The sequence below is a fragment of the Perissodus microlepis genome, chromosome 3, assembly GCF_051167445.1.
Source record: "Perissodus microlepis isolate ML-2025 ecotype Zambia chromosome 3, ASM5116744v1, whole genome shotgun sequence".
In the NCBI taxonomy this organism is placed as follows: Eukaryota; Metazoa; Chordata; class Actinopteri; order Cichliformes; family Cichlidae; genus Perissodus; species Perissodus microlepis.
In genome coordinates, this window is record NC_140463.1 from 42,414,737 (window position 1) to 42,436,094 (window position 21,358).

The window sequence follows — 21,358 nt, forward strand, 5'->3', positions numbered from 1 at the left end:
GGAGAATGTAAAACTCTCCCAGATGCAGCTCCGTGCTGGGAAATCAGCCGGGGAGTCAGGACGATCTTATAGCATGAATGTACCTGCACGTGCGCACAACAGCCCACACAGTATTTGGGTAATGTTGGAAAAGGAAAGGCCTCTTTGGAGCTCCCTCAGCTCTAGTCATGCATTATCCATGGTACAGCTCATGAATAAGGGAACAGTACACTGCTCGTGTAAGGGAGCAAAATCTCCTGCCCGTGACACCTAAATGGTTTCTGTCATGTTAGCTTTACACGTGTCGTGTGTGTTTGTGGCACCATCCTTGATATTAAAAGACTAAGTTAGTTGACATTGTACCAAGCAGGAAAAAAGTTTCTGTCCATTTATAGGGTGACAAGCGGGTACACGATGAACAGGTTGCCAGCCTGTCACAAAAGACAGACATCCATTGACACCTATGGGCAGTTTGAAATCACCAGTTAACCTAACCCCAATAACTGCATGTGTTTGACTGTGGATGAGGAAGTACCCAGAGAGAGCCCACGCAGACACACAAAAACAGACCTGGCTAGTTGGTAGTTGTGAACCCAGAGCCTTCTTGCTGTGAGGCAACAGTGCTAACCACCGTGCCACCTGAAAAACTCTCCAATTAGCTGCTACTAATTCATTTATTTCACGAGTGAAGATGTTAGCAGTATTTTTGAAAGACTGCAGACATGTATCAATGTGCAAGAAAGCCAGAAAAGGAGAGGAAAAAAGAATCCCCTCATCTTATTCCCATACTGGGCCGCACTCAATGTACCACGCTCATATTGAGGACGGGGGGGTAAGACACTTCCAAGTTGTCAGATCGAGTGCCAATTCCAATTTGCTTTTTCCATAGCTCACATCTGCTCGAGCCCACTTGGAGCCAGCTCATTTCTTCAAAGTCACCCAGACATCTCATGTTTACATGTGTAAGGCTACACCCTCCGTTTGATACAATTCTGCTTTCTAAAAAATACAACAAACGGTCCCGGCACTTTGTTTTTAAGCAAGGATCTTTGTGCATGTGAAAAAAGACGGAATATTTTATTCACCCCATTTCCTTCATCAGCAGAGCTCTGAATGTTATTTTTTTAATTTCTGTATCCTTTCTCATTTTCATCATCCAGCTAATGAGCACATTTATTTCTAATTAAAATAAGCACAAGGAAGCAGGGAAAACATGTAAGGTGACCACGGGGATGAGCGAAGGTGGAGTAAGTAAAGCTTACTAAAGAGGGACATGATGACATGAATAAAGTCTCGCTGCATAAACAAGTGCAACAATTAACAGATTTCGAGGGCCAGGATTTATTCGTCACGACTGTTTCTTCTGCTGCATTCCAATAAGAGGGAACACGCTTCTCACAAAAGGCACAACAGAGACTACCAAACGTGTCAAAGCAAAGATCAGACGGAATACGGTTAATAACGTGTAACAAAACACTCGTGTCTGCATTTCATTTCCACTATTGTGCTGCATGAAGGTTCTTCAAAACACACTTGACATTATAAAAACACCACGGAGCGAATGAATCTCACCCCACCCTTTAGAGCGCTCCGAATCCAAATATTTTACAGAAGCAGTCGTTTAGTAAGTGAAAATTCTGCTGAAGGGAAGGTTGGTGCAGTCCGTGAATCTTGTTGTGGGTTAATCCCCAGGGGGCTGAAGTACTAGTGCAAAGTATAAGGATGGTTACATACCTGCAGGCTAGAATACATTGCTGAAAACTTTCCAGCCATAGCTGTGAATACATCCAAGGCATGTCACAACCCACATAAGAAAGGACATATAGACATCGCTTTTCACACATCTGTTTGACTGAGGTCTCACACACACACACACACACACACACCTGTCCTCTTTTAACATGTACGCTCACCAAGCTCTGCTCCTATGCTATCTACTCCTATGTCTGTTAAGCTAACCATTCTAGCCATGACCACGGTTGAGTATGAAGCACTATGAACATCTTGCTCTCAGTAATGCAGTAGAATCAAATCAGTTTTCACCACCGAGTAGCTGGCATCGCCACAATTAATGAAGCAACTATCTAAGAACAACAGGTTGCTTTTTCAGAGGTCTAAGCTTGTTCACACTAGAGCTGCCAAGGACATTTTGACAGTCATGTAACCCTGTTCAAATAAAACCACATCATCTAAAATCATTTGAATTTTTTGGATACACCAACAGAGCCGTTTTGACCACCACAGAAATCAATTTAAAACGCCGCACTCAACAATTGTGGCATGTCTGGTTGCCTAGCACCACGCGCTGTTTACACACATTTTGATATGAAGCCTGCTATATCATGGCCCAGAGCTAGCTAGATGTGACTGATAGATAAATATATCGGGGCCCGTAGCTAGATGAAAGATGAAAAATCTCCGCAGGGCTGAACGGGCTGTGGATGGGATATTGCTGCCAGGCGGAGCAGAGCACATGACGGATGCACGGAAAAATCGGGCGGGTTGCCGGCAGCGCAGCGGGGGCCAGGTGGAAGAACAGACATAACTGTTGTGATTATCAGGAGTCATGCTGGCATATGAAAAAAATCCAAAGCTTAACTGCGGGCCCCTCTCGTGCCGGTTTCTAAGCTGTGATTGGATATAGCTGTTTGGGAGAGGGGTTTCCAGAAGGACAGCTGGTTTATGGTTTTGTCTCCTCCTTTTCCTTCTGGATTTAGGAGCTGAGGATGAAGCCGTCCATAATTGTGTACATTACTAATTCAAGAGTCAACTGTTGTGAGCAGACTCCTGTACGTACAAACACTGACGAAGCTAGTAGAGGGTACAAGAGATACAACAAGATTCTGTAGAGAGATATACAGGGAAGTGTTCACATGCATGCACACGGATCATAAACATGCCCCCTTCCATTATTTCTTAGTCTCTGTCAAGCTGAAAGTGCATCCAGGCTTTGAAATCTACTTCATGAAATGAAAGCTTTCAATAATTTTCATTTGTGTTTCCCACATCAGGCTGATTGTGCAGATATAACAGTTTGAAACAGTCATTCATTTAGTGCACTTTGAAATGGAGATATGTTCCAGAAGGGTTCAGGAAATAGCCAACAACAGAGAGGGAGAGAGCGCAGTTCCACACAGGAGCTCGAGCTTGTTGTGGCACCACTTTAGAGGCACCATCTGCCTCATTCATAGCTCAGCAGATCACAGGACTTTCCATAGGAAAACATAAACTCCTTTCAGAGCGTCTACGTCTGCGCGCCCACACGCGTCCATCCACAAGACAGCGCTGTCTGAGGAACAAATAAACGTTCATTATCATCAGCCGTCTTTGTTTCAGCCGAAGACACGTGTGAGTGGGCATGTCAAGGCTGCAGAAAGCAAATGCGGCAGAAAGATACACAGCCGGCTGCAGCCTTCCCTTTAGGTTAGTGAATGCAGCTCATTGAGGCTTGCTGATTGGCAAAGGGGTCGCTTCCTCGGGATAGGCTGGTTAATTAGATAATTAGCTGCAGCAGCTCCTAATGAGAGCCCTATACCGCTTCATCCAGCGCAGGTGGATAACGCATACATACTCACCGCCTCTCTCCTTCTACATATTCATAGGCTTTTCCATCACTGCCATGAAATTAACACCTCTGCATAAATTCTTTAATGTGTTGAGCGCAGGGGAGTCAGTGCAAATGCTCCTCACGCACACACACCTCTGGCACCTTGGAGAACCAGGTAAGGTTTTCAATTAAAGAACCAGGTGTTGAAACAGGTTGAAAATGAAAGTGTGTGTAGGTATTCAAGACGCTAGATCCGAACATCTAAAACTCACAACCTGGCTCTAATAAACTGACAGAAGCTTCTTGGCGTGCACGCACACTTCTTAGGCTACGTCCACACGTACACGGGTATTTTTGAAAACGAAGATTTTCCGTTTTCGTTTATAAAAAAAATCCCGTCCACACATAAAAGCCAAAAACGAAGGAAAACGCTGCTAGGAACATGCCAAAGCAGCAGGTGGCGCTATATCCCTATCCGTGTAGAAATGTTGGCCAATCAGAAGTCAATAAGCCTGGGTGGGAAAGAGTAAACAAAGATGGCGCATAGAAGCAGAACTGAGTCGTTTGTGTGGAGGGACAGTAACTGTGTGTGTATATGTAAGCATTTAATCACTGCAGAGAGTAAAATTAACAGTAACAGTATTTTGTCTACGTCTGCCATTGTAGAAATTCATTTCACCGAAACAATAACGTGACGTCAAAAAATGAACACACTTTGACGCTGCGTTTTCTCCGTTTACCTCGTCCACACGTAAACGCAAAAACTGAGTTTTTGAAAATATCCACCCTGGCAGGAGTTTTTAAAAATCTCAGTTTTCAGTGACCGAAAACGCCGTTTACGTGTGGACGAAAGGTGCAAACGCATAGAAAAATCTGCGTTTTCAAAAATACCCGGGTACGTGTGGACGTAGCCTTAGTGTGTTTACCTGTGAACTGCAGCAGACAGTGACCAACTCTGTATATGTGTGTCTTTTGGGGCTAATGACGCCATAACTTGATTGTTGTCTCTAAGATGGCAGATGAATAGCCAGGAGGGGGGATGTACATGGAGTAAGCCTGGCTCAGAGGTGACATGGCTGGGTAAGGGGAGAGGCAGGAACTGCGTCTCTCTGGGTCTGACTGTGTGGACCAGAAAGGAGGTGGAGGAGCAGGCAGACTGCCACACTGCTCACAGCATCTGTTACTGGGCCACTGAGTTACTATGATCAGCCTGTGTTTGGCATGTGTGTGTGTGGAGAAGAGTGAGCTACACGGATGGGTGAACTCTATTTCTCTCACTACTCTCTCTGCGCTGCGCTTGCTTTCCCTTTTGTCCACCTCCTTCTCCCTTCTGCTCTCTCATTCAATTATGCATGTGTGTGTGTGTGTGTGTTGATGTTAGGTGTTATCACCTCTGCCATGATCATACTATTCTTCCTGTCAATCACGGCCAACACAGTCAACACCGGGCAGTTCTGTCCTTGACCTCGCCCGTCCTAAAATGCAAATGACTTGAGTGGCCACACATATTCCCGGTGTGCGCAGCAGAAGAGGGGAATGCGTAACACGAGCAACGAAGCACGCACACTTCCCCTTCTGGCCTCAGGTGCTGTGTTAGCCAGCACTGATAGGTTAATGCAGCAGTAATGGCAGGACAGACATGCGTTTGCGTGCGTGTTAGTGGAGATCTAGGGAGGAAGAGCGCAGATCGACTGTGATGTCCAGCTGTGCCCCATCTAAAAGACTACTCCAAGAGAGCCGGAGCCCCGGGATGACCTGGTGTTTCTGGAATGAAAGATGTCACAGCAGAGCAGGCTGGCAGGAAGAAGCGCAGGGTGGTGTAATGGGAAACAGCAGGCGGTGTGTAAATCAGTGAGGAAATGATGCGAAGATAAACAGGGCACAGCGGCACGGTGGAGCAGCGGTTAGCGCTGTTGTCTCACAGCAAGAAGGTCCTGGGTTTAAATCCAGCCTGTGAGTTCCTCCCAAAATCCAAAGATATGCTGGGATTAGGCTTACTAGTTATTTAGTTAAGTGTGAATGCGAGCGCGGTTGTCTCTGTGACAGACTTCCACCCTGTCCAGTGTGTACCTCGAAAAAAACATACTAAGTCTCAGGGACAGGGCCTCAAAATGATGTCATCATCGCAGACACTCAGGAAAGTAAATACCTGGAGCTGCTATATCATTTATATCGTGAGACGACACTTTTTTAAAGATGTAAAAATCTATCACAGACAGTATGTTAAACCCCAACCTTTATTAATGTCAGACAATATTTTCACGGACCGGCCTTTAAGGTGTCGCGGACAAATACAACAGGATACGACCAAGACAGAAACTGTGGCATTTTTTAAATATAATAATAAAAAATGCAAAATCACTGTGTAATTGTGTAACTTTATTACCTTAAATCGCCAACAACATTGAGAGTAACATCCCCCTCTCTGCCCCTTAATGCTCTCTGGTTGCTATGGTAACGCGTAAATATTTCTTTCAAAATAAGACACACAACTACAACACAGGACAAGACCCAGGGAAACCGAGTTAACGATAAAAACCCTGAAAACCATAAATTCCCGTACTGGTCCGTGTACCGGTCCGTGGCCCGCGGGTTGTGGACCTCTGTGTTTTTTACTATTTTTGCTGTGAGCCTGGGTTGATCACGGTGGCCAGGACTAGTCGGCAATACCTTTTTTTTGACTGATTATCCGACACAAAGAATAAATGTTTGGAGGTACAAAGTTCCTCGTATTCCTGGTGGTTCTGATATGAGACCAGATGACATTAAGGACGGCGTTCCCAATCTTTTTAAAGATCTTACGGTGTTTCTAAAAATATCCCCCACATGTATCGAAATTCTAAATACTGTGCAACAATCTAGCAGCTAAAACAACAGAAGAAGAAATTACATTTTTTAAGCGCCCAAGGCTGCAATCCTGCTGACCGGGAGCAGATTATTGAATTTCTTTCTAACCAATTCTTCACATTATGAGATGCCTTTAGGGCCAAACTAATTTATTGGCAGCTTTCACCTTTATTTCACTTCAATCTTAATTTTACAAAATGTCAACACTCTGTGTGTTTTGTCATTGCTCTCAGGTCCAGATGGCTTCATGAAGGGCTCCTGGTTTTAGATATTAGATGACATTAATGTTTAACGCCCAAGCAGGTATAAATTTACAGCAGTAGATGCACTGACTTCAAATAAAGCCACACAACATGGATACTGTCAGAGGAGAGGCAAAGAAAGCCATTTTAATTCATTCGGGTGAAAAATCCATCACCTGTCATTCATAACTCACGCATAACTAACAGGTGACAGCATCAACTTCACAGGATCATGGAGAGGTGTTTGGGAATATTCGGAAAATCATTAAAAACAAGCTCAAGCTTAAGACGAAGCAGAACATAAGGCAAAAAAGAAAGAAAGAAAGAAATGAAGAAAAATCACATTTAATGGTGTAACACTTTCAATGGGGGATTGCTCCTTGTTCACAGAAAAGTCGGCTTGTGTTTGTGATTACATTAGTAATTCACTGCAACCAAAGCACATACTTCTGTTTGAGTGAATGCTAAGAGAAACAAACACACGCACAGCCTACAGTGCAGTGAGCATTAAATACACAGCAGTGTAGAATCCTAATGCCATATGTTAATTATTACGTCTTTGTGTTGGCTGCGTGCAAAGAGAGCTCAAAGGCTGACACAAACATCACACGGCACTGCGGCGGGTTCCACATACAAATGCTGACTGCTTTTCTTAGCAGTGTTTACACTCGCTAACAGCCTGTCTTTATGAGCGCCAGTCTGAATGTACAGATGCACGCGGATGATCGTTTGGTTCCCCAAACAACTCCGCTATCCCCATGGGAGAACTAAGTCCCCCAGTTAGCCCTGTAGCGCTTCGCGATGATTCAAACGGCTGTCATCCCTCTGTAATGATGATCCATCCGCAGCTATTACCAGCCCGTGGTTTCTCACTTACCAAGCTGATTGTTTGACATGTGAGACATACATCAGGGTAATTTGCCCCATAACTCTTTTTTTTTAAAAGAGCACCCACAGCAAACCACGCACTGTGTGTGAGGATGGGAGTCAGAAGTTGGAGGTAAATGAAACGGAAGATGAGCAGAGGACAAAACATGGGAGCAAATGGAGAAGAGAAAGTAAAAGTAGTAAGAAGGTAAAGAGGGTGGCCGCCTATGGTTTTATAGCCAGGTCTCAATGGGAAATCGTTGACATTATAGCTTTCCCAGTTCTGATAATTGGAATTAGCAGATTTGTGCCCAGTAAGGAAACACGTCAAGTGTCATATAACCCCCAACAAAGCCCAGTTTTGACAACACTGGATTACGTCAATGAAAAAGATGAAGAGACAAGAAAAATGATTCACTGTGCTTTATGTCACTAATATAAACTCTAAGACTGTCATCCACCTCTGTTAAGTCTCTTCTAATGCAGTTCAGTTCAAGGTTAATTCAGTTTCATGTAGATATAGCACCAGTACCCAAGAACACCTCGAGAACATCTTATCTCAAGGTGTTTTCAATAAGGCCCTACAATATTAGAGAAAACCCCAAAAATCAATGAGGAAGCACTTGGCAAAAGCGGCAAGGAAAAACCCTGCTTTAACAGGAAGAAACCTCCTGAAGAACCAAAAAAGCAGAGCATAAAGAGACCATAAACAAAACATGACAGGAGAAAGTAGACAAAATGGCATGCAGCAGAGGCATGTAAGCACATGGAGAGTAAAACCGATGGGAGTGAAGAAGAAATTGCATCATGGGAAGTTCCTCAGTACCCTGGGCCTATGGCAGCGTAAGTAAGAGATGGTTCCGGGTCAACTAATCCTGCCTTGACTATTAGCTTCATTAGAAAGTAAAGAAATGGTTTCTGTGTCCTGAATCCAAACTGGGAGCTGATTCCACTGGTGAAGGACCAGATCGCTGAAGGACGTACTTTTAAAAACTTTAGGAACTACAAGTTAGCCTGCGGTCAGTTAGGATACTATGAGGTGTTCAGACTACAATGAGGACTGATCGTTTGCAACAGTGGGAAAGGCAAGCTTTTGAATCATTTAGAAAAAAAAACCCACTGAAGCTTTTATGACATTGTGGCTGTTCTTTATGATTAAATCTAAACTGAAGTCTTTACAGATTTATAACAATGTTGGAGATGTGAAGATAGGAAGCACTGCTGGATAAAGTGACCTTTGAAAGTAACTTGTCACATTATAAGATTACTGCCTGAAGGTAACATAACACCCTGTTGCAACTCCTTGTGCATATTACTTACATAGTCCAGAGGGCATGCACACTACATTACGAGTGCCTCTGAATGTACTGAGTGGGTCTCGCTGCACGATATTATCACTCTGTGGATATCAGTAGCATCTTTTAAAAGAGTAGCAGTTTTGCTTTGCTAAAAGCCTGTGTTTAGCTAGCAGATGCTAGTTTCATGCAGATGACAGATGCAATCTGCATTTCCATAAATCAATTTCAGGTCCTTTTTAAATAAACTGGTAATGCAAGGATTACTTTCATGACGTACAGACTTTCCTTTGTGCCACCTCGCTACACAAGCTTTATTTTTTATGGCAACAAAAGGAACAGTGAAATAATAACCAAACTCCAAAACACACGATTCAATACTGCCTTGCAAGAGAAAAGAGACTTTCAATACAATACTTTTACTGTATTGTATTGGATTAATTGAAAGAGAAGCCACAGTTCTGACTTGGAGAAGAAAGAGTGGGTGTTGGCATAAGCAGCGGGTGTCCTCTTGAAATAAGAAATACCATCACTAGTGGGAATGGTTCCCTATTAGGATTATTGGAAGTTCCTTTAAGGTGAATTATGATGAGAGCAGAAGAGAAGATGAGAAAGTAGGAGTCAGATCAGCTGACTGACTGGCTGAGCATCAAGGCCATGGACAAACAGAGGAGAAACAACGTCTGGGGACAGATGAAAAGAAGTCATGAGGGATGTCTGAAAACACGCCTGAAACTGTGTTAATGTGTGTGTCAGCGCAGGAGAGCGTCTCACCTGTGTGTGTGTGTGTGTGTGTGTGTGTGTGTGTGTGTGTGTGACAGAGGCTAGCTGAGGTGCTAATCCCCTCTCAGAAAACAGTGGACCAGCCTGTCCTCTTTCTCAAAGTCACACTCTATACCGCCCAACACACACTTAAGACACTATGGTCCCCCTTTCTCTCCTCTCACACAGAGTCAATAGGACTTTGCTCATCAATTCTGTCGGGGGTTGCTATGGAGACTGAGAATATTGTGTGCGCGCGTGCATGCGTGCGGTTGGCTGTGGTGTACAGCCCGCGCGTGTCTTAATATCTTCTCTGGTCCTGTCAGGTCACGTTTCACACTGATGTCTGCCTGTAGTACGGCACGCGCAGCCCACCCCCCGCAACTAAAGACCCCCCACAGAAGCCTGGAGGAGACATTTTTCAAATCCACGCTCTATGAATACCAATTCAAAAGTAACAGTGTAAAAAAGTGTGTGTGTGTGCGTGTGTGTGCGTACTGTAATGAAGAGTCAATGCCATCTCTCCTGCGTGCGTGCGCACAGACAGCAGCACGAAGCATATATAATTGTGCCCTAGCTGAATGTCTACTCTAGTGCACACTCAAAAATATGCAAGTTTTATTTTTAGCATCGCAGGCAAATGGAGCCCCTCTCCTCCCTCATCTCCTGCTCTCTGCCCTCACTCTCCCCCACTGTCACTTCTCTCATCTCTTAAAATCTCTCACCCTGTATTATCAGAACGTCTTGGCCGCGCACACACACAGGCGGCATACATTACATCCATGCAAGGGGTTGCAGCACTAAAAATAACAAATTCTATAAGCTTTGTGCCATGCTGTTCCACCTCTGTGCTCTTATCATCATTGTTAATGTCTGAATGAATGCACAGTCTCATTTTCTCTCCTCTCAGGCAGCCGAGGGATGTAAAAAGCTTGCTGGGGTGGAGGTGACGTATGTACTGTAAGCACGTCTGTCTCCACGGCAGCCGAGCCAAGGTCAATTGCTCGGTGGCCCGGTGAAGCTTTTCATTACATATTTAACTCGGCCGAATTCCCTGCGGAGACCTCGCCGGAGACTGCCTGCTGCTCCTCTCTACCCCTTCGAAGCCCGTCTCGCTGCAAGCCCGCCTGTCTGGCTGCAGACAGGTACGACTCCACCGCATTAGCATACGCACAGAGTCAGGCGTGTCCTGCTAGGTGAATAATTCCACGGTGGTTAGCATTTGTGTAGCGCCGCCATGGCTGGCGAGGCAGCTGTTAAATAAGGGCGTCAGGGAAGACAGAGAGAGAAAAGATCTCAATCAGCCAGATGGAAAAAAAGACCCCCAACCTCTATTACTGCCATCCTGTCTGTGCTCGACTTTCATTTTGTTTTTCTTAAATGCTCACGTATCAACTCTATCATGCACACACAGACACAAACATATAGATAAAGCCCAGAGGGGAGAGATTAGCAGAGAGAGCGAGAGAAACTATTTATTTACATGCTAATGGAAATGTAAATCCCAGCTATGCCTTTATTCCTTAATAACTGTTTTCGAATAATAATAAAAAAAGAAGCAGAGTGGGGGAATTTTTACATTATTATTAAAAAGAAATTATAATAAGTCAAGACTAGTTCTTTCAAGAAATGGTGTTTGGAGGTTTTCTTCCCACAGGACACAGAGCGACTCTGCTGTCCTGACTGGGATTGTAACTCGCTAAATGAGATGCTGTGAAGGGTTTACAATGGATGGATTAAGGAGCAAGTTGCCACAAGGGAGAGGCGATCTAAATAGGCAGAAGAAGTAGCAAAGCACTAACCAGGATAAAGGCGGGAGCTGCAGTCTGGGATGAAGGTAAGAGTGGAGTACATCTCACTAAATAAAGTGCTTTGAATTGTGGTTTAGATTAGAAAAGCAGTATAGAAACACTACCCGGGTCCAACACGGAGAACAATTTGACTGTCACCTGCTTCAAATATTTTTAGTCCTCGAAAGAGGATTTTTTCCCTTTTTTAATTGGAAATCAGGACAAAATAGTTTTTTGCTCAACAGTAGACATTAGCCTAGCCTAGCAAACAACAAAAAGAAAAAGACTGAAGAGAGCGCTCGACTCCGTGATGCATGCATGCGATGTACAGGGTGGGCCATTTATATGGATACACCGTAATAACATGGGAATGGTTGGTGATATTAAAGTCCTGTTTGTGGCACATTAGTATATGTGAGGGCGCAAACTCCTCAAGATGGGTGGTGACCATGGTGGCCATTTAGAAGTCGGCCATCTTGGATACAACTTTTGTTTTTTCAATAGGAAGAGGGCCATGTGACACATCAAACTTACTGGTAATGTCACAAGAAAAACAATGGTGTGCTTGGTTTCAGAGTTATTTATAAATTTCTCTTTGTTCACAGCCATTGACATCTCGGAGAGGTTAACACGTGAGGAGCGGATCAAAATTGTGTTGATATCTGGTGAACGCAGTAAACGGGTCATTGCAGCAGATTTCAATGTAAGACACCCTACGAGACCACCCATCTCCCATGCTACAGTCAGCAAACTGCTTGCTAAGCTTCGTGAAACTGGTTCAGTGTTGGATTTGCCAAAATGTGGATGCAAGAAAACTGTAACTAATGAAGAAACATCAGTGGCTGTCCTAGCTTCATTCAACAAGAGCCCACAGCGTAGCGCTCGCCGCATGTCACTCGAGAGTGGCATTAGTCGAACATCCCTTCGGCGGATATTAGCTACCCACAAATGGCACCCTTACAAACTCCAGCTACTGCAGCATCTCAACGAGGATGACCCAGATCGGCGCACAGAATTTGCAGAATGGGCAAAAAAAAATTGGAACAGGACCCTCAGTTCACGCAGAAGATTTTGTTCAGTGATGAGACAAACTTTTATGTGAATGGTGAAGTTAACAAACAAAACCATTGGTCTGACACTAACCCACATTGGATGGATCCCTCCAAGACTGTTGGAACAACAAAAGTGATGGTTTGGTGTGGTTTATGGGGTACAACGATAGTGGGTCCATTCTTCATCAATGGAAACCTCAAGGCCACTGGATATTTGAAATTGCTACATGATGATGTGTTTCCCTCTTTATGCACTGAAGCTGGCACGTTCCCTGAGTTTTTCCAGCAAGATGGTGCACCACCACATTATGGGTGCCAGGTCCGAGCATTCCTAGATGAACAGTTTCCTGGAAAGTGGATTGGTCGCCGTGGGCCAGTTGAATGGCCCCCAAGGTCTCCCGATCTGACCCCCTTAGACTTTTATCTTTGTGGTCATCTGAAGGCAATTGTCTATGGTGTGAAGATACGAGATGTGCAGCACCTGAAACTACGGATACTGGATGCCTGTGCTGGCATTTCTCCTGCGGTGTTGCTATCAGTGTGTGAAGAGTGGGAGAAGAGGGTTGCATTGACAATCCAACACAATGGGCAGCACATTGAACACATTTTATAAGTGGTGAGAAACTTGTAAATAACTCATGAAAGAATAAAGTTACGTTGAAACCAAGCACACCATTGTTGTTCTTGTGACATTACCAGTAAGTTTGATGTGTCACATGGCCCTCTTCCTATTGAAAAAACAAAAGTTGTATCCAAGATGGCCGACTTCTAAATGGCCACCATGGTCACCACCCATCTTGAGGAGTTTGCTCCCTCACATATACTAATGTGCCACAAACAGGACTTTAATATCACCAACCATTCCCATGTTATTACGGTGTATCCATATAAATGGCCCACCCTGTAGACAGTGTTGAGTGTATTATAACAGTAATGACGTGTGAACCCTGCTTCCAGGTCCAAACTACTCTGTTTATTAAAGCTGTTGCTTTTTTTTTTAAAACATGCTTTAATGCTTTGTATTCCTGCAGCAGTATATTAATGATTAACCTCGTATTGTGAATGGATTATCTCAGTTTTTCTCCTGACTGAAGTTTGGAACATTTACAGCATCCTGCCATGCGATTGCATTTGTCCCTAACCATCAGGAAACCTCACGTTTACTGTTATAGCGAGTCAACGCTAGACAGTTTAACTCAGGGTTAAATATCCCTTTTTTTGCAAGACAATTCTGCACGTTATACATCAAACCATTGTAACATAGTAACTTTAACCTTGGTAGGATGCAATGTGCTATGACCATCATCACAAGTTGGCATCTAGAAGCTGCTTGCTAACTGCTATTCAACAACAAATTTTGAATAACACCCTGTTAACAAGAGGCATCAGACCTGTTCAACATACACTAAAAAAGCCTGAAAGAAGAGAAACTTTCAAAGCCACAGACAACTACAGCTGTCAGAGTGTTGCGTGGAACTAAGGTCCTGTAAAAACTCAGCTAGCTTTTAAAACACGTCACAAGTCTGCCATTGCCAAAGGGCTTCTAATATTCTCCAGTATGCATACATGTATATACACTTGAGGTTTGAACCCCAGCTCTGTCTGTCCTGGTCGTTGTGTCATTGGGCAAGACACATTGGTGATGACATTGGTGATGGCCAGAGGGGCCGATGGCGCAATATGGCAGCCTCGCTTCTGTCAGTCTGCCCCAGGGCAGCTGTGGCTACAACTGTAGCTTGCCTCCACCAGTGTGTGAATGTGAGAATGAATGAATAGTGGAATTGTAAAGTGCTTTGAATGTCCTGAAAAGCGCTATTTAAATGCAATCCATTATTATTACTTGAGAAATAAAAAGAGAACACTGATGACTGATGACAGAGGGATTTTGACTCAGTCTGCGCTCCAGATGGGTTAATTATTAATCGCGTTAGTTGTGATGACGGCACGTTAACGCTCACAGCACTAAAAAATTGTAAGGTTGCCATTGGCTTTAAACCAGATGAAAGAGGTAAACCTAAGAATGTAACCAAAGCGGTGTGCCACTTGTGCAGACGTATAGTGCAAGCAAAGTACTCAAACACGACTAAGCTGCATGAGCATGTACGTGTCCACCATCTGGCTGAGTATGATAGGCTATCACCAGCTTCTGCACCTCAATCAACAAGCAGATGAGATGGGGGCATTTGCTTGCAGATGAAAGAGGGTGCTGTTAAAACAGCACTATTATTCTGTTGACTGCTTCTATTAGCTCCATCATTATTAGCAAACTTACTCATGAGCAGATAAATAAATAAATAAATCGCCGATGGCCTCAGCCTATCATCGACAGTCGTTATTTTTTATCCAGTCGCCCACCCCTACCTGTGCCAAAAACATTTACTATACATTAAATGATTTGAATTTTATGTGTTTATGAGTTTTGACAACCAGATTCAAGTTCAGGAGCAGAATAAATTGCACTTCCTTTTGCTCTCCAGATACAGTATGGGCAAGGCATGTTTCAAAGACCAGCTTTAAGTCCTAATTAGCAGCAGTGCATTCCAATTAACTCAACTCCAGCTTTAATCATTTATATGATCAGGGTAATTAAATACATCACTACGTCGAAACCATACAGCACAGGAAACTTTGCGAGACCCAGACTAATTTGTGGTAGGCTTCGTAAACCAAGACCACAAAACTGAACTCTTGCACTGCTGATTGCAGCACCGGAAGGCTGCATCGCTGATGATATCGAATATAATCTCATGCGAAGACGTCGGCCTGCGCAGAAACACACGCTGTTTCGAGTTTTCATATCACAAGGCCACATCTAGCTTCTGTATCAATAATTCCTGCATCGCCCTTCCAAATCGACATGTCGGATTGCTGAAGCAAGAACACAAACAGCAGAAACCATCGCACAGCGTATCCACAGAGCAGACATTGATATGCATGACTGCATGCACCTACACGTGCCTGGTGCACACCACCTCTAAACACACAAACGCTCGCTTCTAACCCCACACTAGCTTTGCTGCGTGCCTCTCTCTGTCAAAGGAAAATGCCATCCATCATGCAGGACGCATGGGGTGAAAGATTACTCACATTTCTCCCAATCATGGCCAAATTGCTCTGGATGGCTCTCATATTTGGGAGATGGCTGTGGCCGTCTCTTTGCATACAAATGACAAAGTCTCCCCCGCAATTTGCTTTCTCCTTGACTCAAAGAATGTGATGAGAGAGTTACAGACAGGGTGCAGGAAGAAGAAAATGCAGAAATGCAGCTGGAGGACTGGAAGGAGGGAGAGAGATGTAACATACAAGGACAGATAATTAAGTCCAACCTAATGCTCACGTCATTAGGTAGTGCGTGATACTCGGGGAGAATCTAATGCCGCTGCGACACCTGACTTATTTTTATCATCTTTGAAAACTACATTTGTAATCCACACATTTAAATGTCTTTTGTACAGGATTACTTTCATCTAAAAGTCAACACACCAGGTTCAAGCTGGCATGAAACAGCACTATGAATATCCTCAGTATGCAGAGCTATCATACAGCATTGCTCTGTAAGAGTACTAACAGATATATGACGCTGTTGTTGACCACATATAAAAAAAAAACAATTTACATCTTACTGATAAAAACAAATCAAAGAGCGCTGGGAGCACAAATTAACAAGTTAACAAGCCAACAATGTAGCCAGGTTTTAGTCTGGAGGTAGAAACCTAATGCCTGAAAAGTTACCAATCCCCTTGTTATGTTGAGAAAAACAGGAAACTAGCCTTTGCTTTGTATTCCCAAGATCATCTAACCTGGAACTTTGCTAGAATTGCTTTTCCTTTCAGAAACAGGGTTTCTGCCAGTCTATTACAAGCTTGGTAGCCCATCTGGTCTAAACTGATCCACTTATAAGCACTGTGGATTTTTTTTCATACATACACAAAAATATAAGCATTAAGCTGGCTAATATACAGCCATGGTTAAACAAAAGTACACACAATGATTGAAAAGCTCTTTTATTTAGTAACTGCTTTCTGTATGACTTTATCAATCTCTCACATGTTTTCTTGCTTTGCTTTAGATCATTAATGCCACGTAAGAGACACACAGACTGATGGGCAATAACAACTGTTGATAAGGTTCCTCTGTGGCATTGTGGTAACACAAACCTGAATGCGCTTAACAACAAGCTGCCAAATTTTTCTTTTATAGTGGTCCTCACTCTTGATGCACTTCTAAGGAAGTCAAGGAAATCAAGTACATTTGTTTAGCAGGGCCTTGCTGCTTTTGTCCTCTTAGTTCCTGTATTAACAGTGACAGTGTACTTCTACTTCTTCAACATTTTACTCATAGCCTGCTGTTGCCATTAGCTGTTAAAGCTATAAAAATAGCTCAAACGACTACATCAGTTTCAAAGGGAATAAAGGATATGGCAAATATACTGTAATTTACAATGAGTTTAGCTGTTCAGATGATATCCGACTACCTCCAGACACAAATTCAGGACTAACAGAGGTCAGATGAGTAAAGTAAAGCTAACTGTGATTTGGTGCTCCCTCTCTATTAAATGTTGTAAACATGAAATAAATTACCTGGTACCATGAGAAATACTAGCATGCTCCCATGTTTTTCTCAATCATTTCAATTTGACAGAAGAAAAAAAAAGAAAATACCATTTTCACACTTTTACAGTTGTGTCAGTCAGGTTAGCTAGCGTGATAGCACTCAGGATAGCCATGGCATTGCAGTGGTATTCACAATATTCTGTATGATAACAAGTGTGTGCCGGCTGCTAATGAGCACCACTTCACCTGCAAGCTAATTAGAGCTAATTACAGCTCCACAACCCTGGTGGCAGCACTTTTAGGAGGAGAATGACACTAGCGCTGACTCTAAACCACAGCGGCTAGATTTTGGCTAAAACTGTCACTCTTAACAAAGTAACAAACTCGTTACCAGCACTTTTCTGTAACAATTAACTTGATGAGAAGAATTACACTTTTATAGATAGCAGCAATCAACAATAACAAAAGCAACAAAAAGGCCTTTTAACAGTCCTTTAATAGATATTTCATATTGCATTCTGTTATTCACTGTAGCAAAAAAATGCTGATGAATTCAATAGGGAAGCACTGAAAAGCAAACACTTTAGGTAATTGCATGCAAATGAAAATGTGTCACTGCAGTAAAGGCGGTTTAAATGCTCCAAAAACAACACAGCAACATCCTTTAAGAAAGAAACAAAACAAATCAAAGCCAGGCTGCCTATTTTAAAACAGCTTCCAGGAGCCCGCTCTCTCTTCGGCTAATGAAATATCTAAAGCACTTAGTTTCCTTTAGTTAGCACCTGCCTCCTTAGAGGCATGTTCCTCCTCTCCAAGCTAAATTACTTGGTCTCAGTGGAGCGAGACAGAGTGCGGTAACAAAGAGGAGAAGTCGAGTGTATTTTCAAAAAAGGGATGACGCGCTCGTGCTGGAGAGCTGAGGTGGCAGACAATAGTGTGCTGGCAGATCTCACAGTGAACTGAGCAGACAGGTTACAGCGTGCTACACCGGGCCTGTAAAGCCACTTTAACCACTTTCCAAATCCCTCACTTTCCCTCAGTGCTGCTGCTGGTACTAACAGCTCAAAAGTGCATCATAACCAAACCTTCCCCTACCAAAATACTCTGCAAAGGTTTTTTTTTTACAATGCCTACTCTCTGTGGAATGAATTATACATCTGCAAAACAGTCATCTGAAGGTTGGAGGTGCTGGGCGAGGGCGTGCAGTTAAAATGAGGAATTGTGAGGTGCATTTCCACGTCAGTAAAAATGCCACATCTGTATATGATTTGCATGCTTGTTCTCTTCTTCCACTCCTACTTTTAATAGACTTCCTGGCAATGCAGGACTCAGTAGCCAAATAAAAAAACAGGATGTATGGTGACAAGAGTACGAGAATTAAGTAAGTAAGCTAAAAGATCTCACAAAGCAACACATCATGCCACCACATAATGAAAAAGCTGACATACTAAGTCACTGACTTTTATTATCAGTCTGAAAAGAGCCATTTCTAAGACTTTAGGACTCCAGTGTTGAAGTGACTGGCCTACCAAGATTCCTCCAAGAGTCTACTGATGACTCATCAGGTCACAAAATAACACAGAACAATATTTAAAGACCTGCAGGCTTCACTTGCCTCAGTTAAGTTCAGAGTTCATGATTCTACAAGAATCACACCAGCAGTCAAACATGGTGGTAGTGTAACGGTCTTGGGCTGTTTTGTTGCCTCGGGACCTGTTAGACTTGCCATAATTGAGGGAAACATGAATTCTGCTCTGTATCAGGAAATTCTGAAGGACGATGTCCAACCATCATTGTGCTCTGAAGGTGTTGGTTGCATTTGGGTTATCCAAGTCCACCTCTGAATAGCTCAAAAAGAAACCAAACAAAATATGATGCTTTGGTATCACCTTAAGCAGTCTGTTAATACTCGAAAACAATTCAGTCTGAATTATAACAATTCTACAAAAAAGAGTGGGCCAAGTTTCCTCCAGAGCAATGTGAAAGATTCACTGCTGGTTATCACAAATACTTAATTGCAGCTGTTGATGCCAAGGATGGCACAACCAGTTATTAGGTTTAGAGGGCAATTACTTATTAACATAGTGCCGCAAGGATAATAAATAAGCAAAAAAAAAAGAAAGAAGTCAGGAAGGGTGTAAACAGTTTTTCGCAGCACTTTAACTTTAACTCTATGTAGACCAGTGTTTCCCAACCTTTTGGAGCCACGGCACATATTTCACATTAGAAAAATCACACAGCACACCACCAAACAAAAATGTCACAAAAAGGATATTGATCATTTTCCCCCTGCGCACCAGGCAGAGTGGAATTGGTTTGGTTTGTCCCCAGTATACTTGTTTTGCTTTCTTTTGACCACTACTCATGCTAGGGCTTCATCTGGGTCGGAATTTTCTCCAGGATCCAGGTCAGATTGACTACGTTTTCAAATATTTATCTATTTATTTATTACACGCTTTGTCATCTAACTCACAGCATGACTATTATGTAATTTCTTCTTCGTCTTCTTCTGTTTTATTGGCAGTTGGCAACCCATTTAATTAGAGCAGGTAGTTGTACTGCCCTCTAGTGGAAGAGAGAGTAATCAATCTGCCCGTTACTAATCAGGTTGAACCAGATAATCTTCCACGGCACACCTGATTATTTCTCATGGCACACCTATCCACAGTGGTTGGGAAACAATTATGTAGACAAATCTAGACACGATTTAAGGTAAGTTTTTTTTTTTTAAATTTTAGGAGAAATCTAGTGCATATGAAGCCATGTGCTTCATTCCTCCCAACTTAAAATAAGTCACTGCTGATTATGGCTCCATATATGTCTTCGACCACATTTTTGAAAGTAAAATTCTTCTGATTAATACATTGCAAAACCATATCTACCTTCTCTTCTAACTGCTCTTCATTCTACTTATTCTGCATTCTTCTATTTTATGAAAAAAGGGTCCATGATGCACGGTGGCACGGTGGTTAGCACTGTTGCCGCACAGCAAGAAGGTCCTGAGTTCAATTCCAACACTAGTCCGGGGTCTTTCTGTGTGGAGTTTGCATGTTCTTATGTGGGTTCCCTCCGGGTACTCCGGCTTCCTCCCACAGTCCAAAGACATGCAGTTAGTGGGGATAGGTTAACTGATCAATCTAAATTGCCCATAGGTGTGAATGTGAGAGCGAATGGTTGTCTGTCTCTGTGTGTTAGCCCTTTGACAGACTGGCGACCTGTCCAGGGTGTACCCCGCCTCTCGCCCTATGACAGCTGGGATAAGCTCCAGCACCCCCCGCCACTCTGAAAAGGATAAGTGGAAGCGAGTGGATGGATGGATAAAACTGTGCACATCTTTATAAATTACAGTCCTCCTAGAAATATGTGCAGCTGATTCAACCTGGTTTAGACTTCAGCATTAAACCATAAACACTCAAGGAGTCTTTGCACATTTTTATACTTTGATCCTTCCAGTCCCATTGTATCAGGCTCCACCACAATACTTGTATTTTTCTAGATACCAGATTCATCCACAACTTTACCAAATGATGGTGATCTATCCTGGCACCATCACCAAGGGATACCATGGAAACTAAGAATTGTAACATTTTTTATTTCTTTTTATTCACACTGCACACTGGGTAAAGACAAGCCAGACTTCCTTTCTGGTGTGTTTCAGCTGAAACAGTCTGGCTAGTGTCTTCATCTCAGCTCCCCCTGTTTCCAAGAAAGGGTTTACAATGCAAAAGTATGTGTAAAAAGCAAAAACAAAACAAACAAAAAAAGGCCATCAGTATTCAAAGAAAATTAAAGAATTACACAATCGGTGTTTAGACAGTGAGGGGAAATCTATAAGCAAGTGAGCTGTAACGATCAGGCCCTGGACTGGTTGTCATTACAATGATGGATTCTATTCATGTCACCCATCATCGACTCAGTTTAGAGAAAAGAAGAAACGTTCTTTTAGCTCAGAGTTTGGGCAGATATGGAATATAAATCTAATCTATTTGTTGGTGCAAATCTGTTAGCATGAAAAAGTCATGAGGGCCACTCACCGAGCACGCCGAGCCTGTAGTTCATGGTTACCACGATCACGTTGCCGTAGGCGGCGAGGACGCTGGCATCAAACATGTTTCCTGTGCCTTCCATGTAGGAGCCGCCGTGAATAAACAGCATCACCGGCTTCTTCCTGCGGTCACGGATATCTACATGCACAAACAGGGAAAAACAGAGTGTGAAAGAACAAAAAGTCAATAACTGCATTCACAGTTATGATTAGACATTGTATATGGAACAAACTGCAGCGTGATGAAAACACAGCACTGGATCAGTGCTGCATTACTTCCTGCGGCTGGATGCCAACCTTTAAAAATGGGCTTGAGCTCATTTAGATTTCAGCCAGTGATTCTAACAACAGGCAGTAACGAGAGGCGCCACCGTGAGAA

General features: G+C 43.1%; 1 protein-coding gene across 3 annotated transcripts in view; it reads right to left on the reverse strand.

Moving 5' to 3' along the window:
* nlgn2a (neuroligin 2a) overlaps positions 1-21,358 on the reverse strand; it is a 241,736-nt gene that overhangs the window by 60,305 nt on the left and 160,073 nt on the right. For all 3 annotated transcript variants that reach the window (XM_084924534.1, XM_084924532.1, XM_084924533.1), the window contains one exon: positions 20,969-21,118. In XM_084924534.1, coding sequence (XP_084780660.1) covers positions 20,969-21,118 — 150 coding nt within the window. The remainder of the gene's footprint in view (positions 1-20,968; positions 21,119-21,358) is intronic.